The sequence below is a fragment of the Leptopilina heterotoma genome, unplaced genomic scaffold, assembly GCF_015476425.1.
Source record: "Leptopilina heterotoma isolate Lh14 unplaced genomic scaffold, ASM1547642v1 Lhet_31, whole genome shotgun sequence".
Lineage (NCBI taxonomy): Eukaryota > Metazoa > Arthropoda > Insecta > Hymenoptera > Figitidae > Leptopilina > Leptopilina heterotoma.
The window spans coordinates 8,458-35,124 of record NW_025111011.1 but is presented as its reverse complement, the minus strand read 5'-3'; the positions used below and the strand labels follow the sequence as shown (position 1 = coordinate 35,124).

General features: G+C 21.8%; 4 protein-coding genes across 9 annotated transcripts in view; 2 read left to right on the top strand and 2 right to left on the bottom strand.

Moving 5' to 3' along the window:
• LOC122504684 (obscurin) overlaps positions 1-3,206 on the top strand; it is an 86,193-nt gene extending 82,987 nt beyond the window's left edge. For all 6 annotated transcript variants that reach the window (XM_043615893.1, XM_043615889.1, XM_043615890.1 and 3 more), the window contains one exon: positions 2,572-3,206. In XM_043615893.1, coding sequence (XP_043471828.1) covers positions 2,572-2,812 — 241 coding nt within the window. In that variant the 3' untranslated portion in view covers positions 2,813-3,206. The remainder of the gene's footprint in view (positions 1-2,571) is intronic.
• A 108-nt stretch (positions 3,207-3,314) lies between these two features.
• Positions 3,315-7,183, bottom strand: LOC122504686 (NEDD8-conjugating enzyme UBE2F-like). The gene is made up of 5 exons (XM_043615897.1): positions 6,844-7,183; positions 6,134-6,272; positions 5,849-6,010; positions 3,847-4,008; positions 3,315-3,716 (listed from the first exon to the last, which is right to left on the bottom strand). The coding sequence occupies exons 2-5, from the start codon at positions 6,242-6,244 to the stop codon at positions 3,600-3,602; spliced, it is 552 nt and encodes a 183-aa protein (XP_043471832.1). The 5' UTR covers positions 6,245-6,272; positions 6,844-7,183; the 3' UTR covers positions 3,315-3,599.
• Positions 7,184-7,474: 291 nt separating this feature from the next.
• On the top strand, positions 7,475-11,264 carry LOC122504649 (phosphatidylglycerophosphatase and protein-tyrosine phosphatase 1). The gene is made up of 4 exons (XM_043615842.1): positions 7,475-7,957; positions 8,205-8,285; positions 10,571-10,795; positions 10,896-11,264. The coding sequence occupies exons 1-4, from the start codon at positions 7,766-7,768 to the stop codon at positions 11,046-11,048; spliced, it is 651 nt and encodes a 216-aa protein (XP_043471777.1). The 5' UTR covers positions 7,475-7,765; the 3' UTR covers positions 11,049-11,264.
• On the bottom strand, positions 11,255-22,531 carry LOC122504644 (alanine--tRNA ligase, mitochondrial-like; the record flags this gene model as incomplete). Its single annotated transcript, XM_043615836.1, has 10 exons — positions 11,255-11,507; positions 11,586-11,778; positions 13,934-14,290; positions 14,362-14,772; positions 15,038-15,269; positions 16,901-17,235; positions 17,376-17,545; positions 17,629-17,773; positions 17,886-18,149; positions 22,221-22,531. Coding segments are annotated over 10 exons (2,664 nt in total), but the record flags the coding sequence as incomplete, so codon positions are not given.
• Between the last annotated feature and the right edge of the window lie 4,136 nt (positions 22,532-26,667).

Below are 26,667 nucleotides of genomic sequence, written 5' to 3'. Positions count from 1 at the left end.
GATTCAATATGCAAAAAAGTAACTTATTTTATTCTGGTTAGCACGAAAATTTGTTAATCTATTTTCCTAATTTTAAGGAAGAATATTAGCATACTTTTCTATCCTACTAATTTCAATTCTAAATTTTTCTAAAAATTTTTTTTTTCTAAAATTCAATAATTTTCCAAATTTACAGTTACAATTCTTTCAATTACGTATTTTCAAAAACCTAATTTTGTTCAAAATTTCTGAGTTAAATTTTTCAAAAAACCAATAATTTTTGTTAAATAAATATTTATAATACTTAATATTTATCATCCCACAGGAATTAAATCTTTAAATAATTTCAATGTAAAACCTTTGAAAATTTAATTATTTCTAAATATTACGATTGTAATTCTTACAAAATTCAATTATTTTTTAGAATTACTGAATAAAATTCTTCAAAACTTTATTTATTTTTTAGAGAAAGTCAGGGAAAATAAAATAGGACAGGGAAATGTCAAGGAATTTTATCAAAAGTGATGGAAAAATAACCAGTTTCTAGAATTATTTCAAGATTTTTAATTTCTGATATTCAAAAACATTTTTCAAATACTTAGAAAACTTAGATTCTCCATTAATTTTTTTTAGATTGATTTCATATTTTTGAAAATAATTAAATTCATTTTAACAAATTCTGAAAAAAATTAATTTTTGAAAAATTTTAATTTCATATTTCAAAGATAATTGAATTTTAAAAAAATGTTTATATCAATAATCGTTATATTTTTATTATTTATACAAATAATTAAATTGTTTCGAAAGAATTTATAAAAATTTTAGCAAATAATTGAATTCTTACGAAAAATTTTAAAGAATAATTGAATACTTTCGTGAAATGTTATTAAAATTGCATTGTAAATAATTGAATTCCTGCAACGAATTTTACTATTTATAAAAAAAAATAATTGAATTCTACAGAAGAATGTTATTATTTATAAAAACAATTTAATATTCTTGCAAAGAATTTTTAATATTTATAAAAATAATTGAATTGTTTCGAAGAATTTATTAAAACTTTCGAAAATAATTGAATTTTTCGAAAAATGTTATTGAAAATTTTAAAATAACTTTCTTCAAATTATTAATTATAATTAATTTAAAAGAGATTTTAATTAAAAAAGAAGTTGCAATTTTCAAAATTAATTGAATTTCACAACGTTTAGAAATAAATTTTTAAAAATTTCCAATCCCTGTGAAGAAATTAATAATTATAAATTTTTTTTAATTATATCTAAGTTTTGAATAATTTTATTTAAAATTCTGAAAAAATATACAGACTTTTAAAAAAGTCGAACTTTCATAGAATTTGATTTTAATAATTGAAAAATAATAAAAAGAGTTACGATTACAATTTTTATTAATTAGTTAATAATTTTAAGAAGATTTAACGCGGTATTGCAGTAGCTCCGACGAAATGATAATATTAAAAATATTTGAAATTTTCTAAAATTATGTTAAAAAAAATTATATTTTTTAAAAGAATTTTATTGAAATTAGGGGCCGTTCAAAAAATACGTAACGTTTTTTAGGGGAGGGGGGGGGGGGGTCCAAATTTCCGAAAAGTAGCGTTGTGTTTTTTGAACGGTTCCTTATTGAAAATAATCGAGAGAACAGTTGTATTGAAATTTTATTGTAAAAAATTGAATTTCTGCGAAGAATATTTTATTTTATTAAATTCTTTCAAGAAAGGAATTTAAATAAATTTTTTGAAAATAATTAAATTCTTTCAAAGAATTGTATTATATGAAAATAATTGAATTGTTTTAAAGAATATTATTAGATAGATATTTTGAAAATAATAGAAGAAATTTATTATTTTTGAAAATAATGCAGTTGTTTCAAAGAATTTTATTATTTTTTAAAATAATTGAATTGTTTCAAAGATTTTTTTAGATTTTTGAAAATAATTGAATTCCTCTATTTTATTATTTTTTAACAATAATTGAATTCTCGCGATAAATTTTATTAAATTTTTTTTAAATAAATAAGTGAATTTAAAAAATTATTTAAAAATTGAAGTTAATATTTTTATTTTCAATTTTAAAACCTTTTAAAATCTAATTATTTCTAAAAATTTCTACTATAACGCTCTAAGTATTTAATTATTTTTTAAAATTTAAATTGAAATACTTTTTTAAGTCAATTCTTATCACAAAATTCTACGAGAATTTTATTACTTAAATGCAAAACTGAATAACTGATAAAATAATTGATTTTTTCTGAAATATTGTTCCTCTTTATGGTGGTTGTAAAATTTTTCAAGCTAAAAAAGGAAATTCAAAGACAATTTAAGTTTTTCAACAAGATAAATCGGTACTTCCTGAATTTCTAAATATTTTTAAGGAAATAAATATTAATTTTATTTCAACTACTAGAGGGTTTCAAGTAGTGCAAATTCTCAAAAAAAGGAAGAAAAAAGGCACAAATCTAAAGAAAAGTATCTAAATATGTAAATAGAAAAAAATTAAAAGTAATAAATAGTAGATTTTAGTAATGAGTGTGAAATCTTTACTATTCTAAAAGAATAATTTTCTATTTCTTTTTCAGTAAACGACCAACAGCGGAGGAGTGTCAAGAGCACAGATGGTTGGTCCCAACCGAATTCATGATTAGAAAACGCGAGAGAGCCGTATTTCTTGGCAATCGATTGAAAAATTATTCTGACGAATATCATCAAGAGAAACAAAAATTGGCAACACACAGCGAGAGTTTATCAGAGGTTTTTGGATCGACGAGACAATTAATAAGATCGAATAGCATACAAGATGAATTGTTTACCACATTTTAAGATCTAGTATAATGAGATTTTCCAAAAATCACGTATTTATTTATTTATTGAATAATGTTTATAGTCCATGAGTCTAGTCTGTTGTGAAAGATATTGAGAATATGATTGAATGAAATTTTCCGAATGTAAAAGAAAGATTTAACTATTATAGAGTGAATGTAAAGGAAAAGTCAATTTTAACGGAAGTCAGTGAACAAAAAAAAAATTACACTTTTTAAAGGATCGTGAGAATTTCTTTGATTTTGTTATTATTTATTTGTTATAACTTGCAGTTATTACGTGTGTTTTTTGTCATTTGATAATAATTCAGATGCAATTTTATCAAAAAAAACAACTAATGTGCAAGTAATATTACAAATTAATATCACGTAATAAAGAAAAAAAAGCAATTTAATTTCCATTTTTTGTTTATTTTAAAAGTTTTCTTTTCGAAATTCAGAATTTTTGTTTTAATTTATTATTTAAATATGTTCTTTATTTACAAGTTTAATTTATCCCTGCCATTTTGCATGCTTTCATGAAAAAAAAAATTGATAAATATATTGTGCACTCAGCAATAAGTTATTTTCTAAAACTCTGCCATACTTTTAGAAATACTAATTTTTAAAGGATCATAATACTTTATACGTTTTAATGAAGGATGTAAAAATGGTTTTTTTTACGTATAATTATCAATCCTTCATATAAAAAGGCAGTAACGGTGCAAAACTTGAAAATAAGTTTTGGCAGAAACAGTGATTTTCGGAGAAAAAAATCTGATAAATGTACAATTATTTTGCCATTTTAATCATCTTTTTGCATAATGATTGAGATATTCTTTTACTTTTACTCCAAATGCTTCTTTATCTTTAATGAATAATTCGGCAGCGTCTTTATTCAATGGATCGTCGAAATTCAGTAGGTCCTGCGCAAAAAAATAGATTAAATTTGTAATAATTTCCAATAAAAAGTAGAATTAATAGCCAATTCATTAATTAAAACCAATTGATTTTAATTAATTAATAAAAAAGTAGAAAAAGAGGGGCAAAACTTACAGTAAATAAAGAATTTAAACCCCAAACAACATCGAGAAGTTTTCTAGTTGGGGCCCAACCTAGACCGTCTAAATTACTTTCTCTTAAAATCGAAAGACAAACGGATCCATCTTCACTAATATTGGGATGCCATAATTTTGTTAAACATTTAACATTCGGTGGCTAAAAAATATTAAATTAATAATTAAAATACTATATTTATAAACTTAATCGGGTTTGCCAGAGGTCAGGGAAAAGTCAGGGAATTTATGGAAAAAATTAAAAATTTAGAATTATTCATAAGAAAATTCTGAATTTTGGTGTCTGTTTGTTTGCCTTATAAACTATAAAATTACCACGAATTTTAATACAAAACCTTCAATTTTTTTATTTATGAGAATAATTCATTTAAAATAAGTTAATTCATGAAGAACTAAGAAAATTTTATAAGAAATAAAATTATTTCTTATAAATTATTTAAACAATAGTTTTATTTAAATAATAATATAAGAGTTGCGTTTATAATTTTCATAAATAATAAAAATTTCACAGGAATTCAATTATTTTCATAAATAATAAAATTGTTTACAGGGATTCAGTTATTTTCATAAATAATAAAATACCTTTCAGGAATTCAATTATTTTTTTAAATAATAAAACTCGTTGCATAATTTCAATTATTATTTAATACATTTTTAATCGAATTCCTCGAAAAATATACCTAATTAATCTTAAAATTTTTTTCAAAATTTGTCAAAAGAATTCAATTATTTAAAAATTTGTTAATAAAATTCTTTATGAGAATTCAATTTTAAGAAACATTCAATTATTCAATAAATTATTTATTTTTGTACCTATTTAAATATTTGAATTCTCGTCGAATTTTCTGATAAAAAGGTTTCAAATTTGAAAATCTGAATTTTTCATACTATTAACTAAACAATCCTGTTAAGTGAATTTTTTTTTAAATTATTTGAAGTTTTTATTTTCTAATATATATTAAATTGAAAAATTTCCAAATAATCGAAATTTATTAAAAATCAATTGTAAACAAATGGATTTGGAAAGTCTCAAAGAACTTTATCAAAAATTATTAATAATAATTGTGACGCGTCGCGAAGAAAAGCACCTAAGAAGCATATCGAAAATTTTACAGGTGGAGGAAAAAAGAAAATAGAAAATCAACTCTTAGCACGAATTTCTGTTTTGTAAATCATTATTACGAAAGTATTTCAGATAAGCATTTGATAAAAATTAATTTTGAGTTCAGATAGTTAAAAAGTAATCTTTAATTTATCTGAAACAATCATAATCCGAAAATCGGTTTTTTGCTTCTTAGGTGCTTTTCTTCGCGACGCGTCACAATTTATTTAAAGAAGAATTTTAGTTAAAAATTCTAGAAAATAATAGTTTATTTAAAGAAGAATTTTAGTTAAAAATTCTAGAAAATAATAATTTATTTAAAGAAGAATTTTAGTTAAAAATTCTAGAAAATAATAATTGAATTGAAATGATGAAAATAATTTTAATGAAGTTACTGTAACAATATTCTTATAATATAAATTAATGATTTTATTACTCCATCATCTTTAATTATTAAAGAACATGAAAAAATCGAGCACTCCGAGTCGAAGACTCGGAGTGATCGATATCTTCATGTTTTATAATAATATTCTTACAAGTTGTTGAATTTCACAAAGGTTTGAATTTGAATGTTTTGAAAATTTGAATTCTTTTGAAAAAATAATAATGATTAAATATTTATTTAAAAATGAAGTTATTGATATTTTTAAATAATTCTACTTTTGAAAAAGTTTGTAAATAAATGTAAAAGAACATTTTTTGAGTATCTAATAATTTTTAGAGTGAATCAGAATATTCTTTAGGGTCAGGGAAAAAGTTGGAATTTTGTCTGAAAATGAGGGAAAAGTTAGGGAAAGAAAAAATTAAATTTTTGTGGCAACCCTGTTAATATCTCGTGAAGATAAAAATATTGAATGGAAGTATAAATAAAATAACGTACGATCATGTTATATTCTTCGGGTATAAATATATGAAAGCAAAAGCGTCCGCCACACCAATATCCTTCGTCAGGGGTTATTAAAAGATTAAATTCATGAAGCCGATGAGGATCATTAAAGGAAACTTTACAAGTGCTTGGTAAAGTTTGCTCCATTTCTTGAACCTAAAAACAATAAGAAATACTGGCAAAAAATATCGAAAACTTGTCCTAATAGTTAATTACTTTCATATGAACATAATTAATATTTGAATAAAAATTTAATTAATATTTAATGGAAATATTTACCTCCTTGACCAGTAGTTTATCTCGAACAGATATACGTTTATAATTCAGATCTTTGTTTTTTGAATTAGAAACATCTGCATCCTTTTTCAGTTTTCCTCTAAGAGTAATCATTCCTTTTATGGAGTCTCATAAACTACCACTGTGAGATTAAAGGTAATTTTCATTTAATAACGCTTAAATAGCGTCAAACATTTTTCACATTCAATGAAATTTAAATATAAAATAATAATTCAAATAAAAAATAAAATTGACAAAAAAAATCGTATTTAAACAATATATTTATTTCCATACCTTTTGTTGTTTACATAATTTTTTATTGTATATTGATTTTCTTTCAATTTTCAAAAAAACGTAAAAAAAAATATACTTACATAATTTAAAAAATTAAGAAATGTTTACTTTCACAAATTAATTTTTTAGGACTTTTTTTAGCACAGTAAAACATTTTTTGAGTAAAAACTAACTTTAATGATATACCAAATTCATCGTCAAAGAGAAAAATATTTTTAGAAAATTAATAAAAAATAGTGAAAGAGGAAAATTTGATTATAGATATACTAAATACTTTCTACTGATTAGAAATTGACTTTCAAAGAATTTTTTTTCCCTGTAAAATCCGCATAAAAAATGGAGCAAAAAATGATTTGTCGGTTAATCCTAACATAACCTTAAAAATAAAAAATTACTAAACGTAATGGTATTTGACTCACCAAGAAAAAATATCCTTCAAGGGTAATGAGTAATATTTTCAATAATAATACGTTGTTCTTCAAAAATAAGTAGATTAAAATATTAAAATCCTTAAAATATTAGTAATCTGATGGCAGTAAATGTTGAACATAACAAAACGTTGACTTAGTCGCTTGAAGTTTTAAGCGTTTATAAACGATTCAAATTGTTTGGTATAACATAGCTAGAAATTCTACGTTAATTTACACTTATTTTATTAGAAAACAAACACTTTTTAGTGATATTTTTCACTAAAATATACAAAAAACTTGCGGTTCGCGCACTACAATAAGTTTATTTTTTGTTAGCGACACTAGCGCCATGACGTAAACAACAAAAACTAAAAAACATCAAACAAACAGGCTGCCATCATGCTAGCCAACATGAAACATTTTTCGCGCAAAAAATTAAATTACAGTAGAAAAATATTTATTTTTTAAACAAATTTTAAAACGATTGTAATAGTTTGTTAATTATATATTAATATAACTATTCACATATTTGAAAATTTTATTTTTATTTTATCTTTTTGGTTTATTTTTAATACTTTCACACAACTATGGAGAATATATGGAGTAACTTTCAATGGGTTTATTTATAGGTTAGGTTCAAAGTGTAACAACAACAACACACTACATTTTTTTCTTTCAGAGAAAATACTTATGACTTTTAAAATAGAAATTGTCTATGAGATTTGACGTGACCTTAACTTTTGACTTGATCTTTGGACAAAGACTCATGAAATTTATTCTTTGTAACTGAAAATAAAATTTAAGAATAGGAAACACCGTTATTTAAAAAAATTCCGGAAATTCGTATATTTCGTCATACATATTTGAGCTGCCTGAAAAAAGCACGAAAAGAAACGTGTTGTTGTGCTCAAGTGTAGTTCCTATTGAATGAATGATTCCTGCAAGAATATTTTCTTTAATTAATCTAATTAAAAGTGATTTAAAAATGTTTGCAAGAGTGACATTTTATCCTTCGCTATTTTATAATGTTGTAATGGAAAAAGTATCAGCGAGAAGATGGTTTGATAGAATTGATGATACCGTTATCCTGGGTGCTTTACCTTTTCGAGGAATGACAAAACAGGTAAACAATTTAATCTTTTTTGATAGTTTGTACTGTGAAATAAATTTTAAAAAATAATAATAATTATTGTTAATAGTTTATAATAATTTTTATATTGTTTAATTCATCATTTATTAATATAACTCCATTAATATGTATAAAATGTAAAAAAAATATATCGTAATATTAATTATAAATTCACTCAACTCGTTAAGAATTTCATCATTTTAAATAAATGAATTTTAATGAATTTTATCTATTTTTCTAGTTAATAGCTGAAGAAAATGTTAAGGCTGTAATTTCCATGAACGAAGATTATGAATTGACACTTTTTTCAAATAATGGAGAGGTAAATATTATATTTGAAAAGAAAAGTAATCTATGCTGGGACTTTTTTGTTATTTTTAACCTATTATTATTATATTATAACAATCGACATAATCTGTCAACACGTGAAGTTAGTGTTGTTTTATTCCAATTTTTTGTTTTATAGTTTGAATTGTTCTTCTAAAGTTTGACAGTTAATTTGTGAATAATAAAATAAGTGGAGTAAGAAAATTTGACCACAATTTCAAAAACTCAATAAAGAGGTACCAGAAAATAATTTTCAAAAATTAAAACAATTAAAAATTTTGTAAAATTTTATATTTTAAAGAATTTTAAAGATTTTATTTATTTATTTATTTATTATTCTTTATTTATTTAAAGAATTTTATTTTTTCATCTTCAAAAATTATTCTATTTGAATGTGTAAAAGTAGGATTCTTCAGAAATAATTAAATTTCAATCTTTGAAATTCTAATTGCTGTAAAAGTATAAGAATATTTAAATATAAAAATTTATTAATTTGTTAGCTTCCCTAAAAATTAAAAGTTTTGAATAATATTATTCAAAAATTCTAAAAAAATAATTGAATTTTAGACGACTTGCAGTCTAAATTTTCATAAAAAATGTTTTCAATGGTTTTGCATTGACAGTATTTCGAAATTTTAAGTAAATAAAGAACAATAAGTATTTAAATGTTTATTTTACAAAAATGATTTCAATTTGAAAGATTTCATTTGGAAATTTTGAAAAAATTAGATTTTTGAAAAATAGTAATTAAAATTTTTTGAAGATATACTTGAATTCTCGAAAATAATTTAAACAAATTGAAACAATTGAAAATTTTGTAAAATTTCATATTTTAAAGAATTTTATTTTTTCATCTTTAAAAATTAGCTATAAATATTATAATTGGATTTTTAAAAATACATTATTCTATGAATTTACAAAAATTATTCTATTTAAATAATTCTATTCGTAGTTGAATTCTGATAGACATTGATTTTAAAAAAATTAGAGTTAAAATTTTAGAAAATAATTGAATATTTAAAGCGTTGTAAAAAAAGTTTTAGGAATTAAGTAAAATTTAAAAGATTTTAAAATAAATTCCTTGAAAATTTAAGTGAAGAAAAAGTATAAAAATATTTAAATTTTTATTTAAAAAAATTATTAATCAAGCAATTTTTAGAAATAATTAAATTTCAACAGGTTTTTCATTGAAATTATATGAAATTTTAATTCTTGTTGAAATTCCGAAACAATTTGTTTCTTAAAAAAATGTAATTAAAACTTTTTACAAATTATTGTATTTCCTAAAATAATTTTAAAAAATTGAAACTATTGAAAATTTTGTCAAATTTCATTGAAATAAATTTAATACCTATTTTAATGAATTTTATTTGTTCATCTTTAAACATTATCTATAAATATAATTGGATTTTTGAAAATACATTATTTTATGAATTTACAAAAATTATTCTATTTAAATAATTCAATTCTTGTCGTTGAATTCTGATAGCAATTTATAAAAAAAAATTCAGTTAAATTTTAGAAAATAATTGAATATTTAAAGCTTTATAACAGAAATTTTAGGAATTAATTAAATTTTAAAAAAAATTTTATTTAAAAAAATTATTGATTAAATTTGTTTTTTTTTACAAATTCTTAAAGTTTTTCAATAATTTTATTCAAAAATTCTAAAAAAATAATTGAATTTTGGATGAATAACAATTGTAATTTTTAGAAATAATTCAATTTCAAAAGGTTTTTCGTTGAAATTAGGATGAAATTTTAATTCCTGTCGAAAAATAAATAATAAGTTTTTTAATTTTTGTTTAACAAAAAGTACTGAAGTTTTGAATAATTTAATTCAGAAATTTCGAAAAATTGTTTCTTGAAAAAATGTAATTAAAATTTTATTTGTTTACTTTTGAAAATTATTTTAAAATATAATCGTATTTGTGAAGAATTCTAATTAAAAATTTGGAAAATAATTGAATTTAATAAAGTTCAATTATTTAATCAAAAATATTTAAAGTTGCTGTTAAAAATATCTTGGCTATTTCTATACGAGTTGTTCAAATAATTAAATTTAAAGAAAAACTATTAGAAAAATTATATTTTTTAAAAAATGAAGAATTTTCATGAAATTTCAAAAAACAAATCTTGGAAAGTAACAATGGCAACAAAAATTGCACGGGCGTTTAGTTTTGCTAGTTACATTTGAAAAATAATCTGTGGGACATTTTTGTTATTTTTTCTTTTTATTATGTTTAAGCTATTATTAATTTGTTAATGAAATTATTTCAGGAATGGAAGAAGCATGGCGTAAATTTTTTACAACTTCCAACAGTAGATATTTTCGAAACTCCCTGTCAAGAAATGTTGCAAAGAGGAGTCGAGTTTATTAATAAATTTCAAAAAAATCAAATCAATGAAAATTGTGATCCATTAAAACCAAAGGCAACCGTTTATATTCATTGTAAAGCAGGAAGAACTCGAAGTGCAACATTAGTTGGCTGTTATCTTATGAAGGTTTGCATAATTGAATAATATTAATATAATTTTAATAATTTTGAATTTTAATTTTCTTTTCTGACATTTTTTATACTTTACATAAAACAAATTTTTTTAGAAACACGCCTGGACGCCGGAAACTGCAATAGATCATATAAGAAGTAAAAGAGAACATATTTTAATTCACACAGCTCAATGGAGAGCGTTAAAAACATTTTATAAAGAGAACATAGCAAAAAATCTAGAGAAAAATACTAGTGAAAATAGTTAATGAAAAATATTATAAATATTTTTTTAAATTTATTAATTATAGCAATTTATTTTTCTTTCTGGAGATATATTCAGCGTTTAGGGAAATTGGAAAATTAATTTTACGGAATTTTTTAATGAAAAAAAAAATATGACTCGCTGGACATTCGGAGGTACCTCAAATTAAGGGAAATATTGTTAACATTTTAAAATGGAAAATAAATTGAATATTTTACTATTTTTCGACTTTATTTGCTTTCATTTTATCAAAATTATTATCAAAGTATAAATGCGCAATTTCTTTTGTTTTAATTAAAGCAGATTGAATAAGCATTTCCGATTTTCTTCTTGACATCTTTTGCATTGACATTCCACAAATTAAATTTGAATTTTTATTCGTCTGGTAATATTTAGAAGTTTTGAATAATTGTAATAATGGTTTTGTCCAAACATCTGCGTTAAATGAATCCGAGTATATTTCCTAGATAAATTGGAATTAATTAATTTTAACAAATTTTTAATTAGGTAGAAATGAAGTTTCATGAATATTTATAATTACCTTTGGAACCATGCATCTGGCTTTGACTGCTGTATCACTGCTTAAAATAATTAATGTTGGAACGTCTGTTATGACATCTAATTTACTCAAAGGCAGTCCATTAAATTCATAATCGTCGACTCTTAAATGAAGTATCACAAAAGGTAAATTATTAGACTTCTGTTCTTCTTTAATTTTTGTCTCTAAATATTCCCTAAAAGATTACAAAATTTTTATTATTAGATTAAAATTATATTTTAATTATTTAAATATAATTTTAATTATATTTAATTAAATATATTAATCTATATTATTCATAAATTATTATAGGAAAGCTTATTTTTATTAATGCAAAATACGGTCAAATGCGGTTTTTTTGAATTCATTTTTCAAGAAAAACTGGATTTTATTTATTTTAATGTCTTGTTCTCTGTAGAATTAAAAACTTAATTGTTTCCAAATTTCTTTTGTTCTAATTAAATCAAATGTTTACTAATTCATATTTAGAGAATAAGTTTTTTGATACAATATTTGTAAGAAAAATTTACAAATTAATTTATTTTCCATAATTTTGCGTTAATTTTTCGTAACTTTCTACGGTTTTGAATCTGAAACAATAATTTAATACTTGCATAGAATTCTATGAAAATTTTTAAAAATAATTACATTCTTCCCATCAGGAATTAAATTAAAATTAAATTAAAATTTTTTAAATTAATAGAATTAATCAGAAAAATTTTATTTGAATTTTTAAAAATAATTCAGTTCTTATAAACAATTTTATCATCAGTTTTGAAAATAATTGAATTTTCTTGAAGAATTTTATTAAAATTTACAAAACAATTGATTCGTTTCAAAGAATTTTATATGAATTTTTGAAAATAATTAAATTCTCTGGAGGATTTCAGTTGAAATTGTGTTGAAAATAATTGAATTCATACAAAGAATTTTAAATTTATTTTTGAAAATAATTGTGACTTTTATTTTTTATGAATTTTATTATTTATGAGAATTTATGAGAATAATTGAAATCTTACGAAGAAATTTATTAATAATTGAAATAATTGAATTTTATTCGAGGAACTTCCTTAAATTTCTATTCAAAATAATTGAATTCTTGAAAAGAATTTTATTAATTATGAAAATAATTGAATACTTGTGAAGAATTCTATTAAAATTCATTAAAAATAATTGAATTATTGCAAAGAACTTTATAAAACATTTTTAAATAATTGAATTCTTTCGATGAATTTTAATAAAATTTTTAGAAAATAATTGCATTTTTCAAGAAATTCAATAAAAATTGTATTAAAAATAATTTAAATTCTGCTTTAAGTTTTTTTCTAAAAATAATTGAATTACTAAAAAGAATCTAATTATTTATGAAAATTAATTAAATCTCTGAGGAAAATTTTATTAATGATGAAAATAATTGATGAAGAATTCTATTGAAATTAAAAAAAAATTCTATTATTTCGAAGAATTTTATAAAAAATTTTGAAAATAATTCAATTCTTTCGAGAAATTTTATTGAAAATAGTTGAATTCTTTTAAAGAACTTTATTTAAACTCTTGGAAATAATTGAATTGATTACAAATTTTTTTTTTAAATAATAGAAACTTTCCGTGAAATTTCATTAAAATTCTATTCAAAATAACTGAATTCCTCTGTAGAATTATTATTTATGAAAGTATTTGAATTTTTTAAGAATTTTAATAATTTTGAAAATAATTGAATAATTCTTGTGAAGAATTTTCTTAAAATTTAAAAAAATCTATTCATTTGAGAAATTTTATTGAAATTGTATTGAATCCGTTTAGATGCAAATATTTTTATATCAATATATATTATTATTTAACTTTTCGCCCCAGGGTGCGTTTTTGGCTTTAACAACAAATATAAAAATCTGACTAAAGATATTTAGCAAATACCTTTAGGTATCTCTTCAGGGGACCCAAATAATGAAGTAAAAAAATCGCGGTGAGAATAAATGCAAAAAATATACTTAAAAGTTGATATTTTCTTTTACGAAAAAATTTTCAAAAGTAGGGTGAAAAAAAAATTTAAATATGGACACCACAAAAATTAGCAGAATGTCACATAACTCCGGACATTTATTTAGGGTGATAACACCCTTCTATAATTAAAATTGCAATGCTCTAACTATTTCCGTTCGAAAGATAATGAATTTTAACTGTTTTCACAATTTAACTTTTCGCCCCAGTCTCCCCTATTTAAAAATAAAAAAATTTTAATTTTCATAATAATAAAAAATTGAATATTGCGTTACGCGCGTAACATTCACTATTAATTATATTTTTAAATTGAATTCTAATCTAATTTACTTTTAATTTTAATGAAACTATACCTTAATTTTCCCCTTCCTCTGGTTTCCATTTTCTTCGATAACTCTGAAAGTTTGTCTTGACATTCTCGATAAACAACAAAGCTTATTAATCTTTTATCTTTCCTTAGCGATAAATTTTGATTCAAATTATTAATTGTGTCTGCTATAACATCAAGATTTGCATTTTTATCACTCAATGCTTCTTCTAGTCCTAGTACTTTGTCTCTTAATTGTTCTCCCGACAAGCGAATGTACCGCGTAAATGGTCCAGTTGCCGCTTCAATTGTAACACTAATTTTCCCTTGTGACTTAAGATATAAAATACAAAAATGATCCAAAATTGAAGTTCTATGAACATGAGTTCCACAACAAGCTTCTCTGAAATTCAAAAGAATAATTTAAAATCAATAATTTGTACATGTGAATATTTTTCTTTTTTTTGAGCTTACTTTGATTTTAAATCCGGACTATCAATCGAGGTGATTTTAATTCCAGTCATTGGATACATTTCCCCGGGTATTATTCTGAGATCATCTTCCATCATCATTTCTGACATATTGACAGTTTTCCTTTGAACCGGTACATCGGATTCAATGCATTTATTTACAAGATTTTCAATTTTTGTGATTCGCTCGTTATTCAGTTTTTGACCAAATACACTGCACTCAAATGTTAATTTATCTTTTTCCACATAACTGCCACGTTGTTCAATTGTTGGCAAAACTCTTCTAAGCGCTGCATTTAATAAATGAGTCGCCGTGTGATTTCTCATAATACTTAATCTTCTTCTTGAATTTATCCAAACTTGAGAGATTTCTTCATTTCTAATATTGAGCTCCAATTCATTCAAAGGAATTTTTCTGAAAATTATTCAAAAACAATTTTAATAAAATTTAACATTTTTAAAAATTGTAATTTAAAAAAATTGTCATTCAAAAAATTGTGATTTAAAAAATTGCGATTCAAAAAATTGTGATTTAAAAAAATGTGATCTAAAAGATTGTGATTTAAAAAAAGAATTATAAACACTTATAAAGATGATTTAAATAATGAGACAAAAATAGAAATTTTGTAATTAATAATCACAATTCATTTTTTTAATATTAAAAGTGAAATTTAAAATACCTAGAATCGTTATTAATAAGATGTCCCACATGAAAAACGTAACCGCGAATTTTTCTCACTTCGTAAATATCGAAAAGAAGATTTTTAATTTGAATAAAACCGTTATCAAAAGCTTGGCCTCCCTCATTAACATAAAAAGGAGTTTTATCCAAAACAATATAGACTTCTGATTGCCTTAATTCATCTTTTTCCAAATGGCAATTATTTACTTCCGGAGAAATCTTCAATTTACCTACAAAACAAAACAAATCTGAACTTTAAGAATTTGATAAATTAAATAATAAACATTTAGATGTTTAAAAAATAACTTAATGAACCTAACAAATTATATAATAACTTTTATATAGATTTTTGTTAAATTTATAAAGAAACTAGAAAATTATACGCGCGCCAGCGGGCGGAACGCAGTATTCCATTTACGATTATTTTGTAAATTAAAAAATTTTATATTTTCAAGAATAAAAATCAATTTTTTAATGATTACAGATTCAAAACTTAAAGAATTCACTAATTAAGTACATAATATTAAATATTATTGTTTATTATTATTAGAAAATTTAAATAAAATTTTTCGCAAGAATTTCATTATTCTCACAAATAATAATTTAAATAATAATAATTAAATAATAATTTTTTAGAGCAATTCAATTATTTTTAACAATTTTGATGAAATTCTTTTTAAAAAAATCATTATTTTCAAAATTTTTAATAAAATTGCTTCAAAAAATTCAGATAAAATTCTTCGAAACAAATAAATTATTTTTATGAATAAATTATAAAATCCTCCGCAAGAATTCAATTACTTTCATAAATCAAAAAATTCTTTAAAGGAATTCAATTATATATTCATAAATAATAAAATATTTCGGAGGAATTCAATTATTTTTAATATTTTAATACAATTTTAATAAAATTTCTCGAAAGAATAAATTATTATTTTAAAAAATATTATTTAAATTCAATTATTTTAAATAAAATTTTAATAAAATTTCTAGAAAAAAATTCAATTATATTCAAGAGAATTTTAATAAAATTTCTCTAACATGTTAAATTATTTTTAAAAACTGTAATAAAATTTTTGTCAACAATTCAATTGTTCTCAAAAGTTTTTACTTTTTAATAAAATTCTTTGTAAATTTTAATTATTTTTAAAATTTCCAATTAAAATTATTTTAAAAAATTACATTATTTTTACGAAATTTAATGAAATTCTTAAAAAAAATGTAATTATTTACAAAAAATCTAATAAAATTGTTTGAATGAATTTAATTTTCTATGAACAATGTTAATATTATTTAATAGGACGATTATTAATTACAATTAACACGATTAAAATAAAAACTTAAAATAAAATCTTTATAAAAATCAATTACTTTCAAAATTTTCAGTAAAAATTATTTTTAAAAAACTCCATTATTTTCAAGAAAATTGAAATACATAAATTCTTCAAAACAATTCAATTAGTTTTAAAGATTTTAAAGAATTTAAATAAAAATCTTGCTAAGAATTAAATTATTTTCAATAAAATGTTAATTACATTCTTGAAATGAATGAAATTATTTTTAGTACATTAATTTTAAAATTGAAAATATTTAAAAAGGAAAATTGTTTCAAAAGTTTGGAAACAAAAAAACAAACAGCAACTAACTTCAAAGTGCGAACAGATTACCGGAATACACGATTATTAATATAGAGAGAAGATTTAATGTTAGAATTTTTCACTGATTGAGAATTTTAATTATTTAAAAATTATTTTAAAAAAACATTTATAATATAAAATTATTATTTAAGATTTACTCGTTAGGTTTTTTAAATTATTTTCTAAATAAACAGTTCTTTAAAAATTCAAAATTTAGAAATTACCATTAATGATAAAACCTAATAGTTTACTTTTCACAGTCGGAAAAGAATAACCCTTCTTCTCGGGAATATAATTATATTTGTACGAATCGTCCGTTTTTGGAACTTTAGATTTTTCAAATAAATTCAATGACAAATCGGAAATTGTCTCCATATCCTTTTTTCCCTCCGTTCTTGCTTTGGAACGTGCTTTTACCTTATTAAGTTCCTCCTCAAAATCGCTGACATTAAATTTTAACGATTCAACTTCAGCTAATTTTGAAATTATCTTCACATTCAATCCATGTGTGTCATACAATCGAAATGCAAATTCTCCCGGTAATGTCTCAAGTTTTTTCCTTTAAAAAAAAGGGATTTTAGAAAACAAATTTATAACAAATCTGTCTATAATAATAAAAGCAAAAAATTCTTCCATGAGGAAGCAATATAAGCAAAAAAGAATCTATTTTCCTTAAATAATAAATAAGGAAAACAATACCCAGATAAAAATTTCTTTAGATCTTGATAGCCGAGAATTAAACCAGGAGTTACATCATTCGAGAGTGATGCTAATTTACACTGACCGTCTATCATGTTTTTCCACTTAATAAAAGTTGTGTTTCTTAATGAATAGTACATATGGGTTTCGTAATCAATTATGTGCTGCATCTAAAAAACAGAAAGACAAATTAATTAAAATAATCCGAATAATGAAATGTTAATAAAGAAAGGATAGTTTGTTTTCTCAATACTTGTTTGATATTTTTGTGCAATTCTGGATATGCTTCTCCAAGACTTTCAGCGACGTGAAATGTTAATTCGTGTAATAATACATCTTTCTTAAATACTTCATTGCTTATGTCTAATGCTTTTCGCAAAACTCTTCTTAATTTTTGACTGAAAGAGAAAGAACTCAAGTTTAGCTGATAACTGTAAAAAACTGATTTAAATAAATAAAAACAACTTTATCCCAATGTTTTCGTTTCATTTAAATTATTTATATACGTACTTGTTGTCAGGCAGAGCACCATCAGCTAATGCAACAGTCACCATTCTTGCGTGATCGGCTAAAATTCTATAATTAACATCCAAATTTTCATTTTCTTTATAAGCCGGTGCTTTGGCAAATTTTTGAATAGTTTGGAATAAGGGTACAAAAAGATCAGTGTCATAATTGGATTTTTTTCCTTGTAAAGTAGCGACCAATCTTTCAAAACCCATTCCAGTGTCGACATGATGCTTCGGTAGGGAAATTATACTACCATCATTTAATCTAAAAAATGAAATATTAAATTTTCTATTTAATATATCCTGTTAATTGTAGTATTAGTAAAACATAAATATATATAGTAAATAAATACATATAATATACAGTAAGTCAGAGTTGAATTAAATTAAAAATTTAATTCTGTTTTTCCCTGATTTCCAGACAAAATTTTGACTTTTTCCCTGACCCTAAAGAATATTCTGATTCACTCTCAAAATAACTAAATACTCAAAAAACTGTTCTATTACATTTATTTACGAATTTCTCTAATATTGTAAAATTATTCCAAAAAAATCAATAACTTTATATTTAAATAAATATCTAATCATTAATATTTTTCCATGTGAATTAAAATTTTCAAAAATTTTAGATTCAAACCTCTTTGAAATTCAATAACTTTGAAGAATATTTTCTAATAATTAAAGATGACCGAGTGATTAAATCATTATTTTATATTATAAGAATATTTTAACAGTAAATTCTTCAAAATTATTTTCATCATTTTAATTCAATTATTATTTTCTAGAATTTTTAACTAAAATTCTTTAAATCAATTGTTTTTAAAAATTTTTGACAAAGTTCTTTGAGAATTTTCAAATCCGTTTGTTTGCAATTCAATTTTACTAAAAATTTCAATTATTCGCAAATTCTTCAATTAAATAATATATTAGAAGATAAAAATTTTAAATAATTTAAAAAAAAATTCAATTAAATTTTTTCAAAAAAATTGATTCTACAGAATTGTTAGTTAAAAGTATGAAAAATTCAGATTTTCTAAGATTTTATTTTGAAATCCTTTCAAAATTCAATTATTTCTAAAAATTCACGCTGTAATGCTTTTAATGTTCAATTACTATCTGAAATTTTAACTAAAATTCACTTTTAAATCAATTTTTATTAAAAAATTCTACGAGAATTCAATTATTTAAATACAAAAGCAAAGAATTTATTGAATAATTGAGTGTTTCTTAAAATTGAATTTTCAATAATAATTTTATCAACAAATATATATACATTATAATAATCGTAAGTTTCCTTTCCGTTAGCAAATTATCTGCATTCATTTGTTTGTTTTGAATATTAATTTTTGTGGGTTATTTTTATTTTTTTTAATGTCAAAAAAAAAACGAAAAAAAACTCGTTTTATTCACTTCACAAAATTGACCAAATTTCCATTCCATATTTTTTATTTTCCTGATTTTTTCCTAATTTTGATAAAAAATATTTACTTTTTTCTTATCCTGCTAATAAATTGAATTTCTGCTACGAATTTTATTATTCATGAAAGAATTCAAAATAATTTAATTCTTGCGAAGAATTTTATAAATATTTTTAAATAATTCCTTTCTTTCGAATAATTTTATGCAAATTCTAATTTAAATAATTGAATTAATGAAAATTTTTATTATTCATGAAAAGAATTAAATTTTTACAAAACATTTTTTAAATAATTGAATTCTGTTTGGAAATTTTATGAAAATAGTATATATTGAAAATCATTGAATTGCGAAAAGTTTTTAAAGATAGTTAAATTTTACAAAGAATTCTATTAAAAAATTTGTCAATAATTGAATATCTGTGGGAAATTTTATTAAAATTTTTTGAAAATAATTAAATTCCTAAAAAAACAGTTTATTATTTATGAAAATAATAGAATTATTGCAAACGATTTATTAGAATTTTCTAAAATAATGGAATTTCCAAGAAGAAATTTATTATTTTTTAAAATAATTGAATTATTGTGATGAATATTGTTATTTATGAAAATAATTGAATTTTGAAAAAAAATTTATTAAAATACCTCAAAATAATTGAATTTTCGGGGGTAATTTTTTTATTTATCTTTAATAATCTTTAATAATTTTTCTTTCGAAAAATTATTCTTGTAAATAATTGAATTCTTAGAAAAATGTTAATAAAATTTAAAAAATTGAACTATTTCAAAAAAATTTAATTAAAATCGTATTTAAAACAATTAATTTCTTTCGAACAATTTTATTAAATTTTTTAAAATAATTATTCAATTCTTCCATAGAATTTAAAAAAAACATTTTTTTAAATAATTTATTTTTTCGAGGAATTGAAATTAAGTTTTTAAGAATAATTAAAATTTTTGAGCAATTCCTGTAAAATTGTATTAAAAATAATTGAAATCCTGCTATAAATTTTATTACTTATGAAAATAATTGAATGGTTTTTAATTTGAATAGAATTTTATTATTATTCTCAAAAATAATTTAATTACAGAGAAGAATTTTATGAAAGTAAGTGAATTCTTCATTAGAATTTTATAAACATTGTTTTAAATAATTATTTTTTTCGAAATATAATAAATATTATGAAAATTTTATTATTTTAAATAATTGAATTCTTGTGTAAAAACTTTATTTGTGAAAATAACTGAATTTTTCGATTATTAATTTAAAATAGTAATAAAAATAATTGAAATTCTTCGATGAGTTTTATTATTTATGAAAATAATTAAATTCTTGCTTAGAATTTAATGAAAAATTTTTTTTAAAAATTGACTTTTCATGAAAAATTTTATTATTAGTGACAGTAATTAAATTATTGTAAAAAATAAATTGCATAAAATTTTGTTAAATAATTGATTTTTACGAAATTTTTTTGAAAATTAGCGAATTTAAGTAGTAAAAATTCTATAAAAAAAAATATTATTTATATTCTTTGTTCAGAAAGTTGAAGATTATTTTTAATTTAGGTATTAAATATCAATTTTTGCGAAATTCAATTTACCTCGTACAAGAAGTTTTCAATTTTGAAAATCTGATGTAAAATTTGAAATTAGTATCAAAATTTGTTAAATTTTTTTTATGTACTTTAAAGTTTAAAAATATAATATAATTTGAAAATTTAATTCTAATTATTAGTTTTTTAGTTGTGTGTCATAATAAGTATTTCTTTAAAAATTACATAAATTAAAATGACTTGAAATTGTTTACAATGAACATTGCAATACAACATTCCCGCGCGCTTGCGCGCGGATAATTTGGCTAGTTTTTAAATAATTGAATTCTTTTGGCGAATTTTAATAAAGTTTTTATGAATAATTACATTTTTCGTATGAAAATAATTGAATCCCTCTAAACCATTTTATTATTTATAAAAATACCTAATTGAATTATTGCGAAGAAATTTATAAAAATTTGTAGATAATTGAATTCCTCTGAAATTTTAATTATTTACGAAAATAATTGAATTCTTGTGAAATTTTCATTATTTATGAAAATAATTAAATGTTTGCGTAGAATTATATTAAAATTTTTTTAAATAATTAAATTGTTTTGGAAAATTTTATTTTATTAAAATTTTTGAGAATAATTGAATTTCGAAGAAGAATTTTATTATTTACAAAGATAATTGAAATTTTGACAAGAATTTTTTTAAATTTTTTAACACAATTGAATTTCTACGAAGAATTTTATTACTTTTGAAAATAATTGTATTACTGCAATCATTTTTTAAAAGTGTTTTTAACTAAAATTATTCTATAAATCCATTAGTTTTACTATTTAATTAAATATATATATTAAAAAATTTAACTAATTTCAGAAAAATTTGAATTCTTAAAATTTTCCAAAAATCTACTTAAGTTCTTTCTAATGAAATTCATTCAACATTGAAATTTTCTAAAATTTCAAATTGAAACCTTTTGAATTTCATCTATTTATGAAAATTGTAGAAGCAACTCTTTTAAAATTCAATTAATTTTGAAATATGGAAGTGAAATTATTCGTTAAATAGTTTCTAAGTAATAATTTTATGATAGTTCTTTAAGAATTGAGTTATTTAGAAATAATTTATTTTCAGAAGTAGAAAAAATTGAAGGCTTTGTATTAAAATTTGTGGTAATTTCATAGTTTATGAGTCAAACAAAAAAGACACCAAAATTCAGAATTTTCTTATCAATTCTAAAAATTTAATTTTTTCCAGGACTTTTTATAAAATTCCCTTACTTTTCCTTGAATTTTCTTACTTCCGTGACTCTAAGTAAATATATTGTTATTAAATATATAGTAAATAAATAAATAAACGGTAAATAAATGTATAGTAAACCTTTCATGCTGAATGAAGACTATATTCCAAAGTTCAATGAGATTTACAGGTTTATTAACATCCTCGCTAATGTGAATTTCAGTACAAACACCACATGGTCCTGTTGAACTCATTTCCCAAAAATTATCCTTAGTTCCAAAGGCTAAAATATGATTTTCAGGAACACCCAAACGTAGCCAAATATCCTTACATTCTAAATCAGGTTTTAAACCCAATTTCTCATCGCCGGAATAATAAGTCACGTATAAGAGATCTTTATTAATTCCATAAACATCAGTTAATAAATTCCACGCGTATTTACAAGCCTCTTCCTAAAAAACAATACAATATCAGGGTGGTCACAAGTTTCAATTTATCAATTCCCCTGATAATTTACTGATATTAAAATGATTTTCCCTGGCAAAATTTTTTTCACAGGAAAATATGAAATTTTACGGAAAATGAGTAAAATTTATGAAATTTAATAATTTATAAAAATTACAATTATAACCCTTCCTGAATTCAATTATTTTCTCTAATTTACAACAAAACTTCATCTCTAAATCAATTATTTTAAATAATTTTCCGAAAGTTCTTCCACAATTAAATTATTTAAATACGAAAATTCAATTTTTTATAATAATTGAAACTGTCCAATGCTTTTTTTTAAGTTTATTAAGGTATACTATTTTCAAAAAATAAAAATAATCTCCGAAATTTTAATAAGCCCAAAAAATAAATTTTTATTTGCTTTATTCGAAGATAATTAAATCTTGAAAAATTAAGATAAAAAATTCTAAGAATTAAGTAGTTTTTAAAAATATTATTTTAATGTAATTACATTCTCATCAAAAATGAGAAAGTATTGGATTTGTGCGATTTTGAGAAATTTCTAATTTTGATAAATCTTTACGTTTCATGACCCCCTGATTCCAAAAAAATGGTTTTTAGAGAAGTGTCTGTCTGTCTGTCTGTCTGTCTGTAGAAAATTTTGTCTCGACGATAACTCGAATAAATTTTAACGAATCGTCTTGCAATTTGGGGTGCTTTTTTAGTCCATTAAAATAAAGCCTGAGTTCGTTGGACAGCTCATTTCGTCAAAAAACCACAAAAATACAAAACTTTTAAATTTTCAAAATTTTGTATTTTTTCCAATTTTCAAAAAAATATTTTTTTCTAATTTTTTCCTTAAATTTTGTACAAAAACAAACAACTTTTCCTTTAAAACACTTTTTGTACAACAAAAAACAAAAAAGTTATGAATTTTTTTAAAATTTTGAAATTTTCAAAATTTTGGATTTTTGACATTTTTTAAAAAAAAAAATTTTTTTAATTTTTTTCCTTAAATTTTGTACAAAAACAAACAACTTTTCCTTTGAACACTTTTTTGTACAACAAAAAACAAAAAAGTTATGAATTTTTTTTTCCAAAAAAGTGCAAAAAATTGAGATTTATAGTGAGTGAAGCATTAGCCGAAACATTAAAAAACATTAAAAACATGTCAAAACTTTCACTTTTTTCTTTTAGATGCCAAATTTAGGTAAATATACAAAATTAGGAACAAAAAAGAACTCAAAATATCCGAAAATTTTGCTGTTTTTGAATTTTTTCGTAATATTTGTTTTTTACATTCTCATCAAAAATGAGAAAGTATTGGATTTGTGCGATTTTGAGAAATTTCTAATTTTGATAAATCTTTACGTTTCATGACCCCCTGATTCCAAAAAAATGGTTTTTAGAGAAGTGTCTGTCTGTCTGTCTGTCTGTCTGTCTGTCTGTCTGTCTGTCTGTCTGTCTGTCTGTCTGTCTGTAGAAAATTTTGTCTCGACGATAACTCGAATAAATTTTAACGAATCGTCTTGCAATTTGGGGTGCTTTTTTAGTCCATTAAAATAAAGCCTGAGTTCGTTGGACAGCTCATTTCGTCAAAAAACCACAAAAATACAAAACTTTTAAATTTTCAAAATTTTGTATTTTTTCCAATTTTCAAAAAAATATTTTTTTCTAATTTTTTCCTTAAATTTTGTACAAAAACAAACAACTTTTCCTTTAAACACTTTTTTGTACAACAAAAAACAAAAAAGTTATGAATTTTTTTAAAATTTTGAAATTTTCAAAATTTTGGATTTTTGACATTTTTTAAAAAAAAAAATTTTTTTAATTTTTTTCCTTAAATTTTGTACAAAAACAAACAACTTTTCCTTTGAACACTTTTTTGTACAACAAAAAACAAAAAAGTTATGATTTTTTTTTCCAAAAAAGTGCAAAAAATTGAGATTTATAGTGAGTGAAGCATTAGCCGAAACATTAAAAAACATTAAAAACATGTCAAAACTTTCACTTTTTTCTTTTAGATGCCAAATTTAGGTAAATATACAAAATTAGGAACAAAAAAGAACTCAAAATATCCGAAAATTTTGCTGTTTTTGAATTTTTTCGTAATATTTGTTTTTTACATTCTCATCAAAAATGAGAAAGTATTGGATTTGTGCGATTTTGAGAAATTTCTAATTTTGATAAATCTTTACGTTTCATGACCCCCTGATTCCAAAAAAATGGTTTTTAGAGAAGTGTCTGTCTGTCTGTCTGTCTGTCTGTCTGTCTGTCTGTCTGTAGAAAATTTTGTCTCGACGATAACTCGAATAAATTTTAACGAATCGTCTTGCAATTTGGGGTGCTTTTTTAGTCCATTAAAATAAAGCCTGAGTTCGTTGGACAGCTCATTTCGTCAAAAAACCACAAAAATACAAAACTTTTAAATTTTCAAAATTTTGTATTTTTTCCAATTTTCAAAAAAATATTTTTTTCTAATTTTTTCCTTAAATTTTGTACAAAAACAAACAACTTTTCCTTTAAACACTTTTTTGTACAACAAAAAACAAAAAAGTTATGAATTTTTTTAAAATTTTGAAATTTTCAAAATTTTGGATTTTTGACATTTTTTAAAAAAAAAAATTTTTTTAATTTTTTTCCTTAAATTTTGTACAAAAACAAACAACTTTTCCTTTGAACACTTTTTTGTACAACAAAAAACAAAAAAGTTATGAATTTTTTTTTCCAAAAAAGTGCAAAAAATTGAGATTTATAGTGAGTGAAGCATTAGCCGAAACATTAAAAAACATTAAAAACATGTCAAAACTTTCACTTTTTTCTTTTAGATGCCAAATTTAGGTAAATATACAAAATTAGGAACAAAAAAGAACTCAAAATATCCGAAAATTTTGCTGTTTTTGAATTTTTTCGTAATATTTGTTTTTTACATTCTCATCAAAAATGAGAAAGTATTGGATTTGTGCGATTTTGAGAAATTTCTAATTTTGATAAATCTTTACGTTTCATGACCCCCTGATTCCAAAAAAATGGTTTTTAGAGAAGTGTCTGTCTGTCTGTCTGTCTGTCTGTAGAAAATTTTGTCTCGACGATAACTCGAATAAATTTTAACGAATCGTCTTGCAATTTGGGGTGCTTTTTTAGTCCATTAAAATAAAGCCTGAGTTCGTTGGACAGCTCATTTCGTCAAAAAACCACAAAAATACAAAACTTTTAAATTTTCAAAATTTTGTATTTTTTCCAATTTTCAAAAAAATATTTTTTTCTAATTTTTTCCTTAAATTTTGTACAAAAACAAACAACTTTTCCTTTAAAACACTTTTTTGTACAACAAAAAACAAAAAAGTTATGAATTTTTTTAAAATTTTGAAATTTTCAAAATTTTGGATTTTTGACATTTTTTAAAAAAAAAAATTTTTTTAATTTTTTTCCTTAAATTTTGTACAAAAACAAACAACTTTTCCTTTGAACACTTTTTTGTACAACAAAAAACAAAAAAGTTATGAATTTTTTTTTCCAAAAAAGTGCAAAAAATTGAGATTTATAGTGAGTGAAGCATTAGCCGAAACATTAAAAAACATTAAAAACATGTCAAAACTTTCACTTTTTTCTTTTAGATGCCAAATTTAGGTAAATATACAAAATTAGGAACAAAAAAGAACTCAAAATATCCGAAAATTTTGCTCTTTTTGAATTTTTCGTAATATTTGTTTTTTACATTCTCATCAAAAATGAGAAAGTATTGGATTTGTGCGATTTTGAGAAATTTCTAATTTTGATAAATCTTTACGTTTCATGACCCCCTGATTCCAAAAAAATGGTTTTTAGAGAAGTGTCTGTCTGTCTGTCTGTCTGTCTGTAGAAAATTTTGTCTCGACGATAACTCGAATAAATTTTAACGAATCGTCTTGCAATTTGGGGTGCTTTTTTAGTCCATTAAAATAAAGCCTGAGTTCGTTGGACAGCTCATTTCGTCAAAAAACCACAAAAATACAAAACTTTTAAATTTTCAAAATTTTGTATTTTTTCCAATTTTCAAAAAAATATTTTTTTCTAATTTTTTCCTTAAATTTTGTACAAAAACAAACAACTTTTCCTTTAAACACTTTTTTGTACAACAAAAAACAAAAAAGTTATG